General features: G+C 44.0%; 1 protein-coding gene across 12 annotated transcripts in view; it reads right to left on the reverse strand.

Moving 5' to 3' along the window:
* HMBOX1 (homeobox containing 1) overlaps positions 1-22,949 on the reverse strand; it is a 395,810-nt gene that overhangs the window by 7,756 nt on the left and 365,105 nt on the right. For 6 of the 12 annotated variants that reach the window (XM_085613049.1, XM_085613053.1, XM_085613052.1 and 3 more), the window contains one exon: positions 8,191-8,284. The exons of the other annotated variants lie outside the window; for them this stretch is intronic. In XM_085613049.1, the coding sequence (XP_085469175.1) occupies positions 8,240-8,284 (45 nt within the window). In that variant the 3' untranslated portion in view covers positions 8,191-8,239. The remainder of the gene's footprint in view (positions 1-8,190; positions 8,285-22,949) is intronic. 12 annotated transcript variants of the gene reach the window in all.

A 22,949-nucleotide genomic window follows, 5' to 3' on the forward strand; every position in this document is an offset into this window, starting at 1 on the left:
ATTACAAAGATGTGGCATTATTGCGGCAGATCATATGTGACATTACCATAACTTCCCTTTCACAAACCAGAGACAAAATATTCTCCAACAGACAGAGAAGGAAGAACGAGAAAAAAATAGAGGGGGCCTATGTACTCCTGTTTATCTGTTGAAAGTTGAGAAAGGGAGGGAACCCCCACCCCCATTCATCTACCCCACCCATAGGGGAGGGCGACAGAAGTTGGGAGAGGGCTCAGGGGGTAGTGGAAGGGAAAAGAGCGGTACATCAATCTGCAGGATCCGTACAGGCCAGTGGGAGACATCAATGCAGTAGTAAGGCCATCAAAAACAGAGAAGGGAGTCCACAGGGTAGACGAAGACTTCTTTCCAAAATGTTTCGATCATAATGCAGGACCACCATATGTGCAAGAAGGCACCTTCCTCCGGTGACAGCACCAGCATAGGGTGATGGAGGTAGGGAACATTTTGTTAAGTCAAAGCGGTCAGTGTAAGGCACCATTGGAACATTATCTTGTATGCGTTTTCCCTATGAGGGATGCTTCTATGTGTTTTAGGGGGGGGGGTTGCTCAAAATTCTCTCTCAGTGTTTGGTTGTTATGAGGGTCTCCAGTGCAGTATTCCACATAGTCTGAAAGGGATGAGTTGTGGGGGGTTTGCAATCTTGAAATGTCCTGTAGGTATTGAAAATTAGGCCTTTGGTGCAGTTAATGAGCAGATCATTTTCTCAAATGGTGTAAAATTGTATGTACCAGCTAGGGCATTAGGGGCTTGTAAGGCCCAATGGTACAATTGTGAACTCGGTTAGCTGTTTTTCAGTTTTGCATTGGTTAACATTTTTAATGGCAACCCTCAGGAAGATAAAACTTCGTATCCTGCATTTGCCATGCGCCCGCATTGAAAATGATGTCAGAACCAGCACTGGCGGGAAGTCAGGATTCTGAGCAATTGGTGTGTTAGGGGAGGGAAAAATGGTGAGACCCCTTTTCACGGCTATTTGATCACAGATATCAAGCTCTGTTTTGGTGGGGGTGGCTATGTATGCACTTTTGGCTGGAGGAGGCGTGTCAGCCAGGCCAGGTCCCAGAAGGGGTGACTTGCCACCGTACTCTCCATGTGGGAGCAACGTTTCTTGCTGTCCCTAACTACCTGTTCAGACAAGCAGCGTAAGTGTGCTGCCCTACAGTATTCTAGCAAGTTAAGGCATGCCAAGCTGCCTTTATGCCTGGGTAGCATTAGAAGTTTCACTGAGATTTGTTTTTTTTAACCCCCCTCATACGAAGGAGAGAAGCCCACTTTGGAGCAATAGATTATCAGTGGTAAGAATGAAAGTGGGGAGAAACTGAAATAAATGAAGAAGCCTTGGTAGAATACTCATTTTCATGACATTAATGCTCCCCAGCTATGATATTTAGAGAGGTTTCCTCCTCCTAACGTCTTCGAGAATCTGTTGGCGGTATTCTGGCCAGTTAGCTTTAATGCATCCCTTGAGGGTAGAGGAGATGTTAAGGCCCAGGTACCGAACAGAATACTAGGTCCAAGGAAGAAACGTCCCACAGGGGGATCGTTAGGTTGAGAATAAGTGATTATGTGATATTGATTTTAAAACCCAAGATTCTTTGGAATTCTTCCATGATCACTAATAATGCAGGCAACAATTCAGAGGGGTTGGTTAGGGTGAGGAGGAGGTAGTCTGCAAAAAGATTATTCTTGTGGGGCCTACCTCCGAAAGTGATTCAACTGATGAGGGGGGACTGCCGTATTTTAATAGCGAGGGGCTCCATCACTAAAGCTAATTATAGGGACGACAGATCTAACCCGGTCTAGTTCCCCTAGTGAGCATAACAGGCTATGTGGCTTGTCATTAACGCTAATAACAACTAACGGGGTGGCATATGCTGCTAGGCTTTTGTTTCTCATCTTAGGGCCAAGGTCGATTTTCTTGAGTAGAGCTTAAAGATAAGTCCAGCTCACTCAATCAAACGCCTTCTCGGCATCGAGCCAGAGAATCACATGCATTATTTGCCAGATGTTATCGGCACCCAGGCGATGTCCCACAAAGCTGACCTAGCCATGAACTACCGAAGTGGGGACTAGAGGGTCAAGTCTTAAAGCCAATATATTTGTGTATAGTTCAGCATTGGTATTAAATAGGGCTATACGGCAAAAAGATGTTCAGTCTGTTGTGGGTTTACAAGGCTTAGGGATCAGCACAATTTCTGCCTCACACATGGTGGGGGTGAAGCTTGAGCGAAAGGTAAAAGAGTTGAAAAGATCTAGTAAATGATCTTAAAAAAGTGGGAGAAATAGCCTATAAAAGAATGCAGGAGTCTATCCGGTCACAGCGATTTGTCTAGCAGCATGGCCTTCAAGGTCAAGCATAACTCTGCAGCATTTATGGGTCTGTCAAGCAGCTGTCTGCAGTGTTCTGCAATTGGTGTTCAATCACATTCCTCTAAGGTAAATTTGAGCCACTGTAATGTTCTCTGTGGCCTGTGTGGAAAGCTCTTGGTAGAAGTTCTGCTAGGTGGATTCTTTGTCTTCCTCAGAGATAGCCGAAGTCAATGGGCCACTGCGGATACAAGCTATGTGGGCCATAATCCTTTGGAGATGGAGTATGCATGTCAATGGAGTGCCCACCTTGTTGCTCTTGTCAAATATTTTAGTTTCAGGGACAGTAAGGAGCGTTCCGTCTGATTGGTTCTGTGCATGCGGCACTGGCCCCTCTGGATGGCCAGCTGTTGACAGCCTCATTTCGAGGATTGTTGCTTATCTATCCTCTGTAGTGCCTGGATTTCTGAACTGAGGGACTGCTCAAATATCTGTGGCTTCAGCGCCCTGGCAATCGCCACAGTGGAGATAGTTCCCTGGATGGAAGCTCAGAATCCGTCCCAGAGTATGTGAGGCCAGATTTCAGGTTGAGCATTAAGTTGGAAATATTCCGTAATCCACTCAGAAACAGTGTTTCCATCTACTGGATCTCTAAGGATATGTGGGGAGAGGCAACGGCATGGGGGAGTCCCAGTCATGTGTATGCAGTTTTGTCAGGTAAGGGCAATGTGAGCATAGTCGAATATAGCAATGTCTGCGACAGGGACGGTGTTGATAGTACGTAAAAGTGAGTGAGCAGTGAAAAGACAGTTAATGCAAGAATATGATGTGTGAACAAGCAAGTAGTATGAAAAGTCCTTTAAGTCTGGGTGTTCATAACGCCAGACTTCGACCAGTCCAAGCTCCAAAACTTCCTTTATAAGTAAAACTGATGACATCGCTCCTGTCCCCTGGGAGTTGTGGCTCCTGTCCATGTTAGGATCCCATATCATATTAAAATCTCCAGCTGAAATTATCTCTCTCTGTGCCATACCGAACTGTTCTCTGAAAACTCCTCTGAGGAAGGCATCCTGTGCTGTGTTGGGGGCATAAATGTTCTATAGTGTTAGTATGGTTGGACCATGTTGTAGAGGGAGTGTTGGATATCTGCCCTTGGGGTCTCTTGGAACTGACAGGGGTCGGGGCTAAGATGTGCTTTGCAAAAGTTAGCGACACCAGCAGTTTTTGTGGAGGCTGAAGCCCAGAATTTGAGGAGATATTTGCTGTGCCTCACACAGTATTGATCTTGTTTCCGGATATGGGTTTTCTAGAGGAAAAGAATGTCAAGGATATATTGTAGCATATATTTCCAGATTTGCCAGCGTTCATTAGGTGAGTTAAGTCCTTGTACATTGTAGGATAGCAATGTGCAGGTATTAGTGTCTCCCACTGTAACATAAGGAATGTCTACCACCAAAGTGGTAAAGGCAGGGAAGTCCAAAAAAGAAATACTCCCATATCCCAAGCAACAGAGCCCAGGGCGAAGAAAATGTAAGAGAAACAACAAGTTAATTAATATAAGGCCAACGGGGCCCAGTCTCATTACTCCAGTCGTCTATAATGGGAGCAGTGGGAGTCCATCCCATAAAGAAAAGCAACCCTTTCCTGGCAGAGAGGAGATGGGGTAGGAGCGAGGGGAGTTTAATGAGGGAAAAGGGAAGTATTGGGTTGTTACTTTAGAAGGGCGCGGGGTATATGTGACCGTCTCCACTTCTCTGCCCTGCTGCGAGGGCACTTTGTGGGCAGTTGCTTCCAGAGTTGGGGGCTAGGGGTTCACTGGTGTGCCGTTGGTGGAGGCCAGAATGTCCTGCTCGAGTGGTTTGCGCTTCATGTTTTGGAGGTGGCAGATGATGTGTTCTTTGGACCCTGCCAACATCTTGTTTGCTGTTTTGAATTCTCTGAGTCTGTGGCAAGTGGTGTGCCATTCAGGGCAGATTTCCTGGCAGCTGCTGGTTTGAAGGTTGATGGGGTCTCCATCCCCGATGTCAAAGTCGAGACCCATGGTGGATTTCGTCTCGGCGAGGGATCGCAGTAGACGTTGCTTTCCGTTCCAGCTAAAGATGAGGCTAAAGGGGTGGACTCATTAGGAAGTCTGTAATGGGGTGGAAGTCTCTGCGTTTTTTCAAAGAAAGAGGTTCTGAAAAAGTTGCACAGTCGAGCCTTTGTAGACCAAATCCGCTTTTCCTCTGGCCACTTTCATGATGGCTTCCTTGTCTGTGAAAAAGTAGACTTTTGTGAGGCTATGAGGGGCCGAATATGTCTGGTAAGCTGCGTTCGATATTCGGTGGGCCTGGTACTGTTGCAGGGGCGGGGCATCAGGGTCTCCACTGATGGACTCCAGCAGGTTCCTGGTGAACGTCAGTATATCGCTTCCATCTGCCCCACGGGGTATGCCACAAATGCGAATGCTGTTGCGCCTGCTCCTGTTTTCCATGTTCTCCTGCTTTAGTTGTATTTCCACCTGTTGTTCCACAAGTAGCTGCAGTCTATGCCAGAGCATCTCCTACTCTTCCACCCGGGAGTCAGATGAGCACTCCAGGTCATGCACTCTCTACCCCTGTTCCTGGTCTTAGAGGCATGTTTTAAAGTCAGATGTGAGGAAAGCTATCCCTGTGAGTATTTCACCTAAGAAATGCACCTTTTATTCTCAGGTTATAGGAAGTTGGGCGGCTCCCCCGTTGGGGATGCGGTTCATCATGGTGACTGCTTTTTTTGCTCTGAGGTGGTCTGTTCTAGCGTAAGAGAGGGGATGATAGAGAGGAGCAAGAAGAGTTGGATAGGTAGGTGCGGAAGTCCCTCGTTATGGCATTGACAAAGCAATTATAGGTGGTGAAATCCCAGTAGTATATGGTTAAGCGATAAAGGTCTTTGAGGAGGAAAGGTGAGACAGCGCAGGAGTGGTTAGGCACACTTAGGGCCCATAAAGAGGCCGTCTATCATTTCAGGGGTGTATAGTCAAATTGTGGTAGACTAAACAGGAGGCTAGGATCTGCAGGAACAAAATGTGGGGCTCAGGTAAGGAGAGAAGGCCACCCCAAAGTGTTGCTGCCAGGAAAAGGCTTGCGCTGGTAGTCAGACCCACCTCTTGACTAGGGAATGCTGATGGAGGGCCCCAGGCAGTAGGAAGTCACAACCCTGTGCCCATGGTCCCATCTGCATCATCCGTGATGATTTCCACCTGTTGCAGGTGTGGCAGAGGCCCTCCCTGCAGCGTCAGACAATGTGGCTCCAAGTTCTGGAAGGGTGCTCGGAACACCCAAGCCACACAGCAGACCTTTATCCTGTGGTCCCCGGTCTCGAGATCGGGTCCACTGCCGTCGGGCTGCAGGCAAACGGGAAGGCCATGAGCAGGCAGTGCCTGGAGTGTGTGAGTGCCCTTCGGGTGGGAGATGCAAGGTCCAGAGGTTGGGGTAGGGGAAGTCTGGCCCGCTGGATGATGCAGAGACACTGCTTGCCATGCATAGCACTTTTGACCCCAGCCTTCGGGAAATTCCACTCTGCGGCAGGCCCCATCAGCCTTGGGAATTGCTTGAGCAGTGGCAAGTGGTTGTATCCCGATCCCCAAAGCCGGCGAGTCCTCCACCCAATTAAGGTACCAGGAGCAGCTCCGGGTGAAGAGATGTCCCTGGAGGCAGTTCTGGCTGCTAATGGAGCCCAGTGAGGGGTGCTTTTGAGGCAAGAAGGGCCGTAGAGAGTGGAGCCGGCAGAGTCCAGCCCTACTTCATTCTCGGCTTGGCCACACCCGTCCCTCTAGTTTTAACAGAATGCCAGCTTTATGAACCTTCGAGTCTACTTCTTTGTCCCGAGTACAAGAGAGAGCAGGTCCAGCCCTTCATGGCTCTTCTCAGGTCACAGACAGCAAGTCAAGCCCTCTTCTGTTCTTTCTCATGACCAGGAATGTTCTGAAGTATGTGTCTGGAGGTGCCAGATGCATGCCTGGCACAAGTTAGTGGGTGGGAATGACTCCTGGGCATTCCCTAATCAATGGAGTAAAAGCCCCAGGGCCAACCATACCATACCTGCTTTGTGCATTTTCAGTATGGGAAAAGTCTTAAGCAACACTAAACTTGGGCTCTGAGGGCTGGGGTTTGTGTAGGGAGTGTACTATGGTAATCCTAGTGTTCTCCCACATCGAACACCAAATTCAAGGTTGAGGGAGCCACTGTACCCCCAATGCTTCCAATAAACCTAAAGACAAGTCTGGTGGAACAAAAGTAGGGGTTTTGCAGACAGTGGAGACAGAAAAATTGTTTTGGCATCCTGTTTCCCTTCCTTTCAAGGATGCCCCCACTTTTAAATGTAAAACCAAGAGACAGGCGTCTGGTAGAACAAAAGTAAGGTTTTCCAGAAACCAGACAGTGACTATACAAGAGTTGTTTTGCCTTTCAAGTGTGCCCCAAAGCATTAAATGTAAACCCAGCAGACCTGTCAAGCAGCATTTGACACACAAGCAGGATTTGACACTGTAATGTCAAAAAGGATTCTCACAACCCCCACACAGCATATTCAGGTTCACAGGAGTCATCTCTGCCTATTCAGGTCAACCTATTGTTTGCTCCTGGGAAGTTTATCACCCATTGTTAAATGCTAATTACTTGCTGGCAGAAGTGGAAGAGAAAATGCAAATTTAGCCTCAAGGAATGTCAGGCAGGGGTAAGGTAACGTTCTAAAAGTTACTTTTTCCTTAATATTTATAAAAAATCCGACCACCATTGAATTTGATTTGTAATAACTATTAAAAATTGTTGCTTAATTATTTTTCTAGCTAGTCCTATTCCGGAGATACAATAATAGCATTTAATCTGTATTCTGTTTACTTATATAGAACATCTAGGCTTGCCATAGTGAAAAATAGTTTATGGGTGCTAGTCACTGTAAGGAACTATGGACATTAAATTTCTACATGTCCTACTATAAAATATCATGCACTCTGCCTTAGTCTGTTGAGCAGCTCTTCATGTGGATCAATATTTAAATGACATGGATGCAGACCAAATTCACTGTGCACTCTAATACACATGCGAATGACTCAATTTTAGTAAAGTGTTTTTAATTCATCAGAAAGAATCTGTCTCGCTTAGTTCTCCTTGGTATGTTCACCAGACTTCCAAGTTCGATTTTGTCAAATGTTGCAGAGAAAACCAGGAGGATTCGGTTTTCATAGCTGTACCCAAAAAGACAGCAGAATGCTACTTTACTAAGTATTTTTGGAGACAAGTGGTTACACATTTTAAGAAAGGCGAGGTGTGCATTAGGTCACTAGCTTGGTAGTTTGGGTGCGGTGGTGTACTTGGGATATGAGATGTTTGTCCTAATTGTACTGCATCAGTGAAAGTACCGCTGGTGATGAATCACAGCGGACTAAAATATTTCAGTAGGCACTTGATTGTAGGGGTGTTGAATTATATAGCAAATTACTCATTTGAGACCTGTCCAAGTTCCATATTGTACTATAAACTGGCCAACAGTAGCATCAGTTACTATTGGGCAATAGTAATATCATTATTATAATACAGTGCAAATAAGCAGCTGAAGGGCAGTATGAAGCACAATATAAGAACACATTATTATCATCATAAACTGATTAGATTTTACAATTCAGATTTTAGTTTATGCATGGTTTTTTAATATTAATAAAGGGCCCTACCACTACATTAATGTAATTCATTTATTAATAAAAATGTGGCAGTGATAGCCATTTCACTATTAGGCACCCACAAATATGTGGTGCCATACATTTACAAACCTAAGACTGTAATGTAAGTGTAATCAAACTCCTTATCCCCGGCCCAAGGAAAGCACCACAAAAAGGTTGCAAAGTACCTGAAGGTCCTTTTGGTTGGTGGGCACACTGGCCAATGTCCAGCTCCTCCTAAGGACAAGGATCACTGACTGCCGATGCCGACTCAACCAATGCCTATTAAGACAAAGAGGGAAAGTGGTGAGCAGCAAAGTCTTGAACCGCCAAACAAGTATGGCGGAAGAATAGTTGCCTGGCTTGGACAGGGTGAGTGGGGCCCTTGTGGTACAAGGAAGATTCATACATATCGGTCCTGCATCCCTGCAACAGGCTGCTGCATACTTTTTTTTTTTTTTTAAATATTACATATGCTGCAGCATATCGAAAGAGAAAAGGTTCTGAATTTAATATGGAGCAAACAAAGGCAACCAAAATTTCTCTCCAACTGCTGTTAGCCAGTGCATGACAGCAGGGGGAAGATTATGCATTGAACTGCATGTATTTCCTATTATACTCAAATGAGGCATTCTATTGCCGGCAACTTTCAATATGTGGGGGACTGCTTCCCCTTTTAATGACAGCAAAACAAACAATTCATGTTCCTTCTCTGCCCCTTCTTTCAAATTACAGTCAAAGTTGCACACTAAATAGCAATCCGGTAAGACTGCTTTTAATGGCTGCCCTTACCAAGCATTTCTCATCCTTCAGTGAGGGGACCAATCCAGCACCATGCTTAATTTGAGCAGATGTTTGCCAGGGTTCAGCACTGGAAAATGTTTTAGAGCACCACAGCCTCATTTTAGTGATTACATTCATGATTACACTGATGCTACAGCAAGCTAGTTGTACATTTTGATAAAAAGAATGTCTGATGCTGAGCAACATTACTAATTTTGGGAGACATGCAGAACTTTTATTTAAACAATTGCAGTGATACCACAGCAAAGGGACTGTGATGCCAAGAGGCACTCAAGCCTCTCGCAGGCCCTGTCTCACCCACAGACACGGAGAGCCACTGGTGTCCTTCAAATAGGCCAGGCTACTGCAGCGCTACATTTCCAAAAGGCCTCCAGGTGAACTACTCATTGATGTATCACCCACTGACTGGTCTGGCATGGACATGGAGAGATTTAGATTTACGTTCCCAGCCAAAACAAATAATAGCTTCTCAGATGGCCCACTGCAGGCATGAGAGCCATTCCGTCAAGTTTTCTAACTGAATTCGGACTTATACAAATAGAGAATGAACAGGAGAATACACAAATTCCGGATACAGCCTGGATAACTCATGATCATTGAAGTTCCGTATAAATGTGGAACATTGCTTATTTGAACCATATCACAAATGCTGTGTATGTATTGATATTTCTGCAGTGCTTAGGAAAACTTGCTAATAATTAATAAAGCAGTACACATAGTACCATGACTGGCATAGGGTCTATAAAGGAGAAAAAGGTAGAACAAAAGGGGCACTTGTGGTTGCAGTCGGAAAATAAATATATATATATATATATATATTTTATATATATATATATATATATATATATATATATATATATATTCCTCAGATTTTTCTCCCTTAATAGCTTTGCACTCATTGGAAGAATCTTTGCAAAACTTTGCAGACCTATTGCACCCTTTACATTGGTGAAAGTTTGGTGGCATTTGGTCAAGGGTGCGCACAGAAAAAAAGGGAGGTCCCAAAACACTCGTTGCATTTTACACTGACTTTTGTATGTCACGTAGCGGCAAAATGGATGAACGGATTCTAATGAAAATTCACAGAAATGTAGTTGAGACTATGTAGATGATTCTTTTTGCTACTGCAAGTGACGTTATGAAGTGGTTATGAAACTATAAGGACCAAAATCTTAGTGATATCTGTGTGGCCCAATACTTTCAAAAGTAGCAAGAAAATGCAAAAATAAACTAGACTGAATAAGTAAAGTTTCAGAAATACTACATGAAAAACTACAAGATACATTTATGGCCACATGATTATGTAAACCAATACATAACAAATGCAATTGATAAAAAGAAACAAATCACATAAAATCTGATTGCCACTCTGTAGTTTGTATTCCCAGAGATAGGAAATCCTCACGTTTTCGCTCCCCAATAACTTTCCACCCATTTGATGAATCACCACAAAACGTTTCAGACTAATACCATTTTCTACATTTTGAGAGGATGTAAGTTTTTGTGGTGAATAGTTAAGGGGGTGAAAAGATAAAAGGGGGTCGGTCCCAAAACACGTTTTTGCCCAGTGCATTTTCCATAGACTATTGTATTTGATGTAGAGTGAGAACGACTGAAAGGATTTACATGAAATTTAGTAGGATTATACATTATGGTGCACACATCCTCCTTTTCGGGTACTGCAGTTAAGTAGGGTAAGTATGTTTTAAGTTATAAGACATTTAAACGTAATTATATCTGTCACCACTGTACTTTGGAGAACTACACAAACTTTTGTGGAACTACCGCGGTACATGGCCATAAACTTATCTAAAAAAAATGTTAAAAAAATGTTTAATTAAATATCCCTACCTATTACCACTTTAATAAAGTGGTTATAGGTAGGGACCTACTTCTTACCTATATCTAAGGCCCTAACACTGAACACAAAGCAAAAGTGTACTTAAAACAATATGATTATATACTGGCTTGTCATCGCCATGTACCAGGGTATACTGCAAACTTACCGCTGTATACCATGGCCCAAAATATAATCAAGGCCTAGCTGTATTATTGGATTGTGCTACCCTTGTGTCACGTACGGTGTCGCATGGGCAACACAATACTTAAGTCAGTTTTACAAAGTAACACAGGGCCACCATGCGTGGACCTGCGTTGATTGTTAAATTTGGAGAATCGCAAGGCAGCGCAAGTTGCAATTTTGCCCTAATCTGCACACCATAATCTACACTGCTGCTAAATTGTACATACATTTGTACGCAACTCCACTATAGGGTATTCCACTCTATGCCACTCCACCCTATGCCTCTCCACTGTACGAGACTCCACTCTATGCTATTACACTGTACGCCTCTCAACTCTATGCTCCTATAGTATACGCCACTCCACTCCTCGCTATGCTCCTACACTGTGCGCAACTCCCCTCTATGCCACTCAAGTCTACGTCACTCCACTGGACGCTACTCCACTTCACTAGGTGCTACTCCACACTACGACATTCAACTGTATGCCACTCCAGTGTATGGATCTCCACTACGCCACTTAATTTTGCTCTATTCCAATGGATGCCACGCCAATGTGCGCCACTCCGCTGCATGCTATTACATACTTCCCCACTCCAGTCAACACCACTCCTCTGAACGCCACTCCACTCCACTGTATGCTACGCCACTATACACTATTACACTCTACCCCACTCCACTCTGTTATTGCAATGTACACAACACCACTTTATGCCAGTCCACTCTACGCTATTACACTGTACCTAACTTTACTCTACCCCACTGCAGAAAACCCCACTCCGCTATATGCAACTCCAGTATATGCCATTCCACTGTACACCACTAAGCTTTATGCTATTTCACTGTATGCCACTCCACTCTACGCCACTCTAATGTATGCTATTCAGTTGGACGCCACTCCAATGTATGCTATTCAATTGGACGCCACTCCACCGTATGCCACTTTACCCCACTCCAGTCTACACCACTGCACTGTATGCTACTCCACTTTATGCCAATCTACTGTATACTTCTCCACTCTACACCACTACTTTGTACGCCACTCCACTCTATGCTATTACACTGTGCACAACTTCAATCTTTGCAACTTTACTGAATGGTATGCCACGATTACCCACTCCACTGTATGCTATTACACTCTACCCCACCCACAATACACCACTCCAGTCAACACCACTTCACTGTAGGCTACTTCATTACACACTATTACACTCTACACCACCCACAATACACCACTCCAATCAACACCACTTCACTGTATGCCGCTCCACTGTTCGCTACTACACTATACGCCACTACAGTATATGCTATTACACACTACCCCACTCCAGTCTACGCTACTCCACTGTATGCCTCTACACTGTACGCTATTACACTCAACACCACCCAACTCTATCCTTTTCCACTGTACGTCACTCCACTCTAAGCCTCCCCAGTGTACTCTCCTCCACTCTAAATAACTCCACTCTACAAAATTATATGCCACTCTAGCCCTGAACACTTCACTGTCCAAATTTGTACTCTACTTTATGCCCGTACACTCTATTGTACAAGCCTGTACTCTTCTCTACAACAGTTTCCAACAGTGTACTACACAGCACTCCACTCTATATGAGACACCAATCCAGTTTATAACAGTTTCCTCGACTCTAAGCTATGCCACTTCAATGCACGCCACCCCACTCTATGCTACTCTACTGTACCCCACTTCATTCTACGCCACTCCACTCTACTCTATGCCACTCCACTTTTCTACACTCCAATGTACATTATTCCTCTGTACACTATTCCACTTTACGGTAATCCACTCTACACCACTACAAGGTACGCCACTCCACTGTACATGACACTCTCCTCCACCATATATAACTCCACTCTATCCCCACACATGCCACTGTCCAACTGTATACTCCACTCTAGGACTACACACCATTGTAAAACACTATATTCCACTTCACAACACTTTTCTATAGTCTACAACACAGCACTCCACTCTACAAGACTCCACTCCAATTTATAACAGTTTACTACCTACACTACTACACTTCACACCACTCTTCGACACGCTGATAGTCTATTATACTTTGCTTCACACTATGTTATTCTACTCCACTGTACAATACTTTACCCCACTCTGAGCTACCATACAACAATGCGCCCTACGCAGATCCCTGTTTGACACACTACTGTACTCTATGCAGCTTCACTCTACAACACTCAACTACACTATATGCCACTCTCTGACATTTTACATACTCATGTCTATACCCCTACACTCGACTGTACAACAATGTACTATATTGTATTCCACTGTACAACACTCTACTACACGCAGCTCTACAATACTTTCATCCACTACACGAATACGCAACTATTTGTATAACACTTCACTCCACATTACTCTTTGACATAGTACTCCACTCTGCTCCACTACTCCACTGTACTGTACTCTATGCCATTTTACTCTACAACACTGTATGTCAATCTACTTTACCACACTCTACAACACTGTACTGTACACCACTCCACAGAACGCCACTGTTCTCTCCTGTAGTCTACATTACTTTCCAATACTGTATAACACGCCACTCTACTGTACAACACAGTACTCCAAATTATGACACTTTACTCAACTGTATGCTGCACCACTTCACTGCACTCCACGCCACTATAGACTACGACGCACTGACTCCACTCTATACTGGCCCACTCCAGTGTACTCCATGCCACTGTACCATATTCTGATCTCCGCCACTTCATTTTCCCACACTCTAATCCACTGTATGCAACCCCACTCTACCCAGTACTACACTCTATGCCCATCCACTCTACAACACTGTACTACAATGTATGACACTCGACGACATGCCACAACGTCTCTCTATGATACGTCAATCCATAATATGACATGACACTCCACTCTATGACACACTCTGCCGTTGTACCCTCCAACACTCCATTTGATGATACTCCACTCTACGACACGATAGTTGACCCTACTCCACTCTAAAACACACTACTCCATTTTATGACAGTCTGCAACACCTCACTCTACTTATCGACACCTCAGTCCTCTGCAATATATGATACACTATGCCACTACACTATATAACACTTTACTACACTGTACAATACACTACTAAACTCTACTCTAGTCTAGAATACTCCAGTCTATGGCAATTGACTTTACAACACGCTCCTGCACAATACTGAACGACACTCCACATAACACTCCACTCGTGACACTGGACTCTACCATTTGAAACACATTTTTATAAAAGGATTTTTTTAAACCATTGAAATTCAATGAACAAACAAAGGTTAAAGCTTAGTTATAGTTCAGAAAACGTTTCTCCCTATAAAAACCAAGCTTAAACCACACAAACTTTAAAAACTCTAAAGTTATAGTTATAACTTTCATTTACAATTTATCCCCCACTTTCAAATTATTATAAGTAGCGCACCTCGTTACAAACTCTTTTCAGCTCGCGAACCAGCCAACACGAACTATAACTCACCATTCTACAATGCATTGTGTTCTCGCAAATAATGATACTCCACTGTACGAGACTCTCCGTCACTCTACTACACGACACATACTGCACTCAACAATACTTAACTGTATGACTCTTCTCCAATGAACTCCACTCTATGCCACTACCCTCTACAACACTCCGCTACACTCTATGCCTCTCTACTCAATGACACTCCCTTTCATGACATTCCCTTTCACGATACTCAACTCTAATGTTCGACATACCGCTACACTGTTACTCTACAATACTTCATGATACACCACGGCACTCCAAGGGAGAACACTGTACTCCATTGTATGCTACTCCACTCTACTTTATTCAACTCTAAAATACTCCAATCTAGGACACTAGACACTCTCCTTCACTGTACTGTGCTACACTCCACTTTACGACACTCCACACCACGATTTCAAACACATTTTTCATAAAAATAAAAACCATTAACATACAATTAAAAAAAAAAAAAACAAAGGTTAAGGATAATTTCTGTATTCTCTCTATTCAATCCCAACTTAAAATACACAAATATTAAACATTTCAAAGTTATAATTATGACTTCATTTTATAATTTAAGCACCACCTTCAAGTTACTATTGATGTGAGTTCCCTTTTGGGCCCACTTTGTTATTTTAACCTAACTGCAAACTGTAGGCTGCCTTGCTTGGCACACGTTACACACAGCACTTGTTTTTGAGCCACAATATTATTTAAGAAACACAATGCACTTTTTTTTGTTATTTGGTTCTTTTCTCTGGGGCTCTGTATGAACACTTACAAGGTCAAACAACATCGGGCCCCTATCTGTCAGTAATTGGTTGGCAACATAGTTTGGCATTTCGACACAACATACAACCACATCTGCTGTTTTCAAGTTTACCACTTCTTATTATATACATCAAGACTTGCCTTTTCCAAACAGAGAGGGGAGCTTCTTGCAGAGGGAAAGGTCCTGAGAAGAACATTGCGCAACCTGAGATGCAGATTACCTAATTACAAATACCATGTATAGGGGCCAGTTCTAATCCCAGAGATCTCTGATAAAACACTGAAGCCATGTAATGAAGATAGGCTAGGGCAGATCCATCAGTTACCATGTTAGGGCTTCTCATCGTATATAGTTTACTTTTGATGCTAATTTCTTTGCTAGCATGCATATGTTTTCTAGTTGCAGCAGATTTGTTTAACAATAGAGCACGACAGTTTCAATAAACATTGTAAACTTTCCTCGTGTCTTTCTGTTGTTTATTATGGATATGCATGAGTGACACAACAAAATGTGATGATCTGTTTCCACGGTTACCCCTGGGGACTAAAGAGTTGTGTTCTGGGGTGCCAATTCACCCGTTACTCTGATAAGGTTAGGAGGGGCAGGTGAGGCACTATGAGCTAGTCTGATTTGGGCCCATAGGTACTCATGTGGTATGGTGACTCAGTCCCTACATTCTGACATCCTGCGGTCCCAGGTATAGTTTTGTTTCTATACAGACCCACTACAACACTACAAGTTTTGCACCTCCGAACACAGTCATGTCACCTCACTCGTCACACTATATTAACTATAACTCATACCTTTTCCATACACAAACAATAAAAATTGTAAAGTTATAATTACAACTTCAATTTATAATTTGCGCACCACCTTCAAATAACAAAAAGTCGCGCACCTCTGAACACAGTCTTGTCACCTCACTTGCCACACTACATTAACTATAACTCATGCCTTTTCCATGCACTGGTTGTACCCTTGCACAGATCACTCCTAGCATGTAGCAATGATACCAACACTTCTAACTTCGCAAATGACGTCATTTGTCACAATAAAGTGCATGGTTGAGTGGTAAGTAATAGTTAGTGTTGCATGTTCAGCAGGCTGAAAAGAGTATGTAACAAGATGTGCTACTCATAATAAATTGAGGGTGGTTAGTAAATTGGAAATGAAAGTTAGAACAATGATTTTACAATTTTTCAAGTTTGTGTCGTTTTAGCTTGGTTTGTATAGGGATCTTTTTTCCCAACTATAACTAATCTTTAACCTTTGTTTTTTTTTTATTGAAAATATATATTACCTACTGGCGGTCGCCTGTAGGTAGTTATAATTAGGACCATGTTATCACAGAAATAGCATTTTTTGACTTGCCTATATCTTTGGTGCCCTTGGACAAATCTTCACCAAATGTCCCCCCAAAAAGTGCCCCGGTGAGTCTTGTTGTGCATGGAAAGTTTTGGGGTAATCCGTCAAGCGGGAGCCGAGAAAAAAAAAGGGGGGGGGGGGCGGTGGAGTGTCAAAAAAGTGTTTTTCCCATGTTAGTTTCCATGGAGATTTTAGACATGACTACAGCCCGAACTGCTCGACTGAATTACACCAAATTTGGCAGAAAGGTAGCTCTTGGTCCAGGAAGAACCCTTTTTGTTATTTGGTGTAATTCTGTTGAGTAGTTTTTGAGATATTAACTGAAATCAAAATTGTACATCGAGGGGCGTGGCTCTTCTGTGGATCCTCCTTAGATTCAGGAATCCACACACCAACAGCAATGCCGTGATTGTCAGTCAGCAATCTGACAGGAATGTTGCAGCCGCCATTTTGTTCATCGGGACTTGGTTCCCAGAGGGGAAAATAAAGTTAAAAGTGATGAAAGGTGTCATGGTAGAGCTACCCTGACCCCAAAAGGATTAATAGAGAGGTCTATGAAAGACCCCTCATGGGCAAGAATTATCCAAAATCCTTTTTAACCATGTGGATTTGGGTGGATCCACGGATACAAACCCCAATTTAAAAAAAAGAATACTCTCAGTTACAGATTCACACACACACTCACATCCTCACACCCACACAACCACTCACATACCCTCAAATCACTCACACACCAACTCACAGACCCACTCAGCTTTCATACATCCAGTTCTACACCCACACAACTACTCACCCACTCACACACCCATACAGCCACTCACATGCCCACTCACAGTCATCACAGTCCTATTGCACCACTGACATACCCACTCACAGGCAAATACAGACACTCAGACACATACAGACACTCACAGACCCACACAGCCACTCACACACCAACTCACAAACCCATAGCGCCACTCACAGACATAGTCACAGACTCACACAGGCACTCACACATCCACTCACAGACACACACATGCACTCACAAACCCATTCACAGACCTACACAGGCCCTAAAACACACCCACTCACAGACCCACCCAGCCACTCGCAGATGCTCACAGCCACTCACAGAACCATAGCACAACTCAGAGTCAGTCACAGACTCACACAGGCACTCACAGACCCACACAGGCACTCACACAACCACTCACATACAAATACAGCCACACACAAATCCACTCACAGACCCATACAGCTACTCACACACCCACTCACAGACCCAAACAGCCCTTCACACACCCACTCACAAACCCATACAACCACTCACACACAGACCCATACAGCCACTCACACACCCAGTCAACGACCTATACAGCCACTCACAAACCCAGTTTCAAAGTTTACAGGTTACAGTTAGGAAATAAAATGTTAAAAAAATAGTAGAAATTCACTGAAAAAAACAAAGGTCACAGGGACATTATAGTTAGGAAACACAATTTAAACAAGCATTGCAAATGCAATAGGTCTTACATTTGTTGGACCTGGAATTATTGGCATTATAAATGCCAATGTTTTGTACCTAGCCATGTTGCAGGGTGCAGTACCATATGTGGCCAAAAGAGGTACCATGCAACCTCTTTTGGCCACCATGGTGATGCAACATGGTTAGGTGAAAAACATTGCCATTTATACTGCAAATACAACAAGAAGCGGCTGCAATTCCAGAAGCCTGTGTCCTGCGAGTGCTGTGTGATGCTGTATCTTAAATAAGTGGCATGCACGTTGCAAATACAAACAAGAAGCAGTGCCATTGCTATGCGCTCTGTCGTGCCTGCTTCTGCAAGACATGAACTAAGCAAATAGTGCTCCCTAACTGCTAATGAAAGCTAGAGGGTAAGAACACATGTAATAGGGGCTGTCCTTATGGGAGGTAACAACAGAAGAGAGAGAGGTACTAAGGAGGGACTACTAAGCCTATTCACGAATCAAAAGCCATCATTTACAAAGGAAAGGAAGAGGAGCCAATTGTAAAGATGGGCGGAAAATGGGAGGAGCTTTAAGTCCATACCTGAATACATCATGTCTCGAAGAGCCCGTGCAAGCGCTGCCTAGGCAAGACCTAAAAACCTTAGAAATTCACTGAACAAAGCAAAGGTTACAAGGGCGTTATAGTTCGGCTCAGATTTCACTCATACAAAACCAGTGAAATTCAACTGTTATAGTAACCTGAGCTTACTATAACTTACTCCCCCGCAATGCACTGCTTGTGACCTCAAATATAACATCACTCAAGACATGGGAAGTGACATCACGGATGACATCTCAAATGACATCACTGATAGCATAATCCACAGAATCACTCACACCCTCCTACAATCTCTCATACACCCATACAACCACTCACCTATTCACATACCCATCCGAGAAATCACACAACCACTCAGTCATCCATAGAGCCACTCACTTACTCATCAATACAGCTACTCATACAACCAGTCAAACACCCATGCAGCCACACACACCCATAAATCTACTCACACACCCACTTATTCACCAGGACAGCCACTCACACATATGCTCATTCATACAGCCTCTCAAAACAGCCATTGTCACCCATACAAGTACTCACACAGCCCCACAACCACGTACATACCCATTAACACCCAAATACAAGCACTCACATACCCATTCACAGTCACTCACTCTCCTATACAGCCACTCACATACCCACTCAGTAAACCAAAGACCCACTCAAACAGCCACTCACACACATATAAAGCCACTCATAAACCCACTCCCTCACTCATACAGCCACTCAATATAACCATCAATCACCCATAAAGCTACTCATACACCCATTGATTCACCCACACAGCTACTTACACTCCCCACTTATTCACCCGTACAGCTACTCACACACCCACTTACACAGACATACAGCCACTCACATACTGATACAGACAGTCACAAAGCCACTTAGATGACATATGTTACAAACAGTAACTCATCAGTAGCACAGAAAGAATAGTTATTTAACTTATGGCGTAGCGTAATATATATCTTTTTATTCTCAGAAGCATTTACGAAACACTTACGCTCACTGGATGATGTCATCAGTGATCTCACTGAACATGCCATGAGTGATGTAATATGTGAGGTCATAAGCAGTGCATTGCGGGGTATAAACTATAGTTAGCTCAGATAACTGAATATCTATGGTTTTGTACAAGTAAAATCTGAGCATAACTATAAAAAAAACCTGTAACCTTTATATGTATATTTGTTTTTTTCAGTGAATATAAATATATATATATTTTAATCCTATGCTTAAAGACTTTGCTGTAGACATGGTAAAAGATTTTGACCCTTTCTATCTCGGCGTGGATGGCACTGTGCTCATCCTATGCTTACAGACTTTGATAGAAAAGCAGACATTTGAGGTGAGCAAATTTAGAGTGTCGCTGGTGTTAAGAGTGCTCTATACTGGAGCTGCTTTCCACCTAACTTAAGAACTACCCAGAGTTCTCTGCTATATATATATATATATATATATATATATATATATATATATATTCACTGAAAAAAACAAATATATAAACACACACACACAGATGCGCAGCTGATAATATGGTATTTATCACTATTTTTGCACATGGATTTGACTCATGAGAGGTGAAACCGCGAGTGGGTCATACTTATCCTCCTCTCCCTAAACAGTGATAATAAATAGTATACTACGCTTTCCACATCTGTATTTATGGTTTAAACCATTGCACCTTTTCATGCATGTTTATTTTAATTGAAGATATTTAACCGAAACCAGGATAAAATCAAATTGAAAAAGCCTTGTGACTATTAGGAAAGTTGCTTTCTGATGTACAGTAATTTTTACATGCACTCTGGGAAGCAGTAAAAAGTGTTTTTCTCACATCAGATGTACTGTACTGTGTCAATCTCAAGTTATTAGATATATATATATATATATATATACGTACACATCCATCCAACCGGTAAGCCCCAAAGGAGTGACGCATCAGGAAGGTAGGTAACAAACGTCTTTTATTTTGACAGCTTGCAAGCAGACAAACATCCAGGTACTGGCATCAATGTTCATTCTTTAGCCAAACGCGTTTCAGGAATTTCTTAATCCCTTCTTCTGTGGCGTTGTTAAGAAGAGTGGAAGCACGATTCCTTGCGCACATTCTGAATTTCAATTACCTGCCACAGTGGGCGTGGCCATCGTCGTGGCCTTCTGGGCATTGTAGTGCGCTACGGTATTCCCCATGTGGGTCTGCTTGTCCTTTCTTCCAAGTAAAACATTAGTTACTCCCTGGTGGGTTGACGCGCCGTCCTGGCATGGAGCCTGCCCCGCTTTCCAGAAGTCGAAGCGTTCTTCAAGCCAGCACCACCCTGCAATGGCGCCAGACTTGTCTTCCTCCTGTAAATACCAGCACCCTTGTGGCGCGCCAGCACGGACCCGCATACAAGCGGTGGACCTCACTCCGTGGCTGGGCTAACAGCCGACACACACACACACACACACACGCCGACACACACACACATGCCCGCCCCCCTTCAAACAAGTCCTGTTGGGAGTGACATAGTGGCATAACCTAATGCCAAGATAGTGGACTGCATCCGTCGCCCATGCCAGCGGTGCACCGCCCAGGCACATGGTCTGGGGTGGTACATTGCGCCGCAACGGTAAGACGTACGACTTACTCCAGTTCAATCGAAGGTCCGCCACCTCCTCAAAGTCCCTGAAGGTCGTGGATATCGACTCAATGTCCGCTGCTGCATCCCTGAGGTACAGCAGTAGATCATCAGCGTATAATGATGCATCATACATAGGTAGTGTTGCCTAGGGAAGAGAACTTCAAACTCTGTTGTGGCAAGCCCCCCTGAACACAATATTTTACTGTCAGGCCCCGTAAAACTCCATAGGCTGTGGATAAATTCAAGAGAATGGAGATTTACTGAATCACTGGCACATTGGAAATTTCAGTGGGTCAAAAGCCCCATACATGTCCCCTCATCAAAGTTGAGGGTCCCCCCTGCCAGCACTGGAATTATTATTTTTTTTTAAATATTGGAGAAGGGGCATGTGGTCCCACCTCCCCATCCAATACTTGCCCCACGGACCCCATCCCTGGGGAACGTATTCTTTCTTTAACTGGAGGGGGATGTGTGACCCCCCCGAGCCAATAGGGGCTCCGGGGACCACATCACCTAGGGCATAATGGGGGTGCCTCAGTGCGCACCCAGGGCACATACAACTTTTGGTGGCACGGGGGAACCCTAGGGCGACCATGGCCCCTCCAAATCCCATGCATGCACCCACACTGGGTGCAGCGGGATCCAGCTTTTCTCCCACCCGGCAGGATCAGGTTTTTTCCTTTGCTAATGCCGGACAGGCATAATCGCAGTTTCTCTGTCCGCTAGAGCGCGAGCAGGGATAATGTGTGCTACTCCGGCGAGAGCTGCACAAATGTGGCATTTGAGAAGTCAGCAATGATGTCATAAATGATATGATAAAGCATGTCGTGTAATATGTTAGGTCATGACCAGTGCATGGTGGGGGCGCAAGCTATACTTCGCTCTGCTACCTATAACTGGTGAATTTCTGTGTTTCTTTTAGTTCAAAACATTATGTTGGCACTGAAATTTTCCCCTATTACGTCACTTTAACCTTTGGTTTTTTTCTGTGAATTTCTAAGGTTTTCTTTTAATGTAAATTGAGATATAATTACAATTCATAACTATAACTTCACTTTAACCATTTTTTTCTGTGAATGTCTAGTTTTTATTTTTTACAGAAAGTAATATTATATTCCATACTTAAAGCCACCCCGCCGGGCACGACCTTTGGCTGTGTGCTGACTGCGATTGGCCACAGGGCCTAGCCCATGTTCAAGCCCGGCATCCAATCCCCCCTTTTCCCCCACAGTCAGCCAGCAGTCAGGGGGTCGCGTGGCCCCCCTTTCCTAAGCCACTATTGGCCCCAAGGACCCAATCACCCCCAGGGCCAAAAACATTTATATTAGGGAAGGGAGGCCACTACCCCCACCCCCAATCTCGAGCCCAAATAGGCACCATATCCCCGGGCCCAACACTACTTATAGGGGAGGGGGTGCATGGCCCCACTCCCGAGCCATAGGAGGCACCAGGGACCTCATACCCCAGGACCAAACATTTTTATATTAGGGGAGAGGAATGCATGGCCCAACTCCTCAAACCCTAATGGACCCTGGGACCCCAAGAGCCATACAGAAATTATAGGGGAGGGAGGGCGTATGGCCTCCCTCCCTGAGCCGTACGAGATCCGTGGACTCCATCCCCTGGGGCCAAAAACACTGCTTTTAGGGGAAAGAGCACATAGCTTCTCTCCCTGAGCCCAAATGGGCCTCAAGGACCCCATCCCACAGTGCCTAGTTCTAAATAATAGGGGAAGGGGTGAGTAGCCCACTCCA

This window comes from Triturus cristatus, chromosome 6 (assembly GCF_964204655.1).
Source record: "Triturus cristatus chromosome 6, aTriCri1.1, whole genome shotgun sequence".
NCBI classification, from domain to species: domain Eukaryota; kingdom Metazoa; phylum Chordata; class Amphibia; order Caudata; family Salamandridae; genus Triturus; species Triturus cristatus.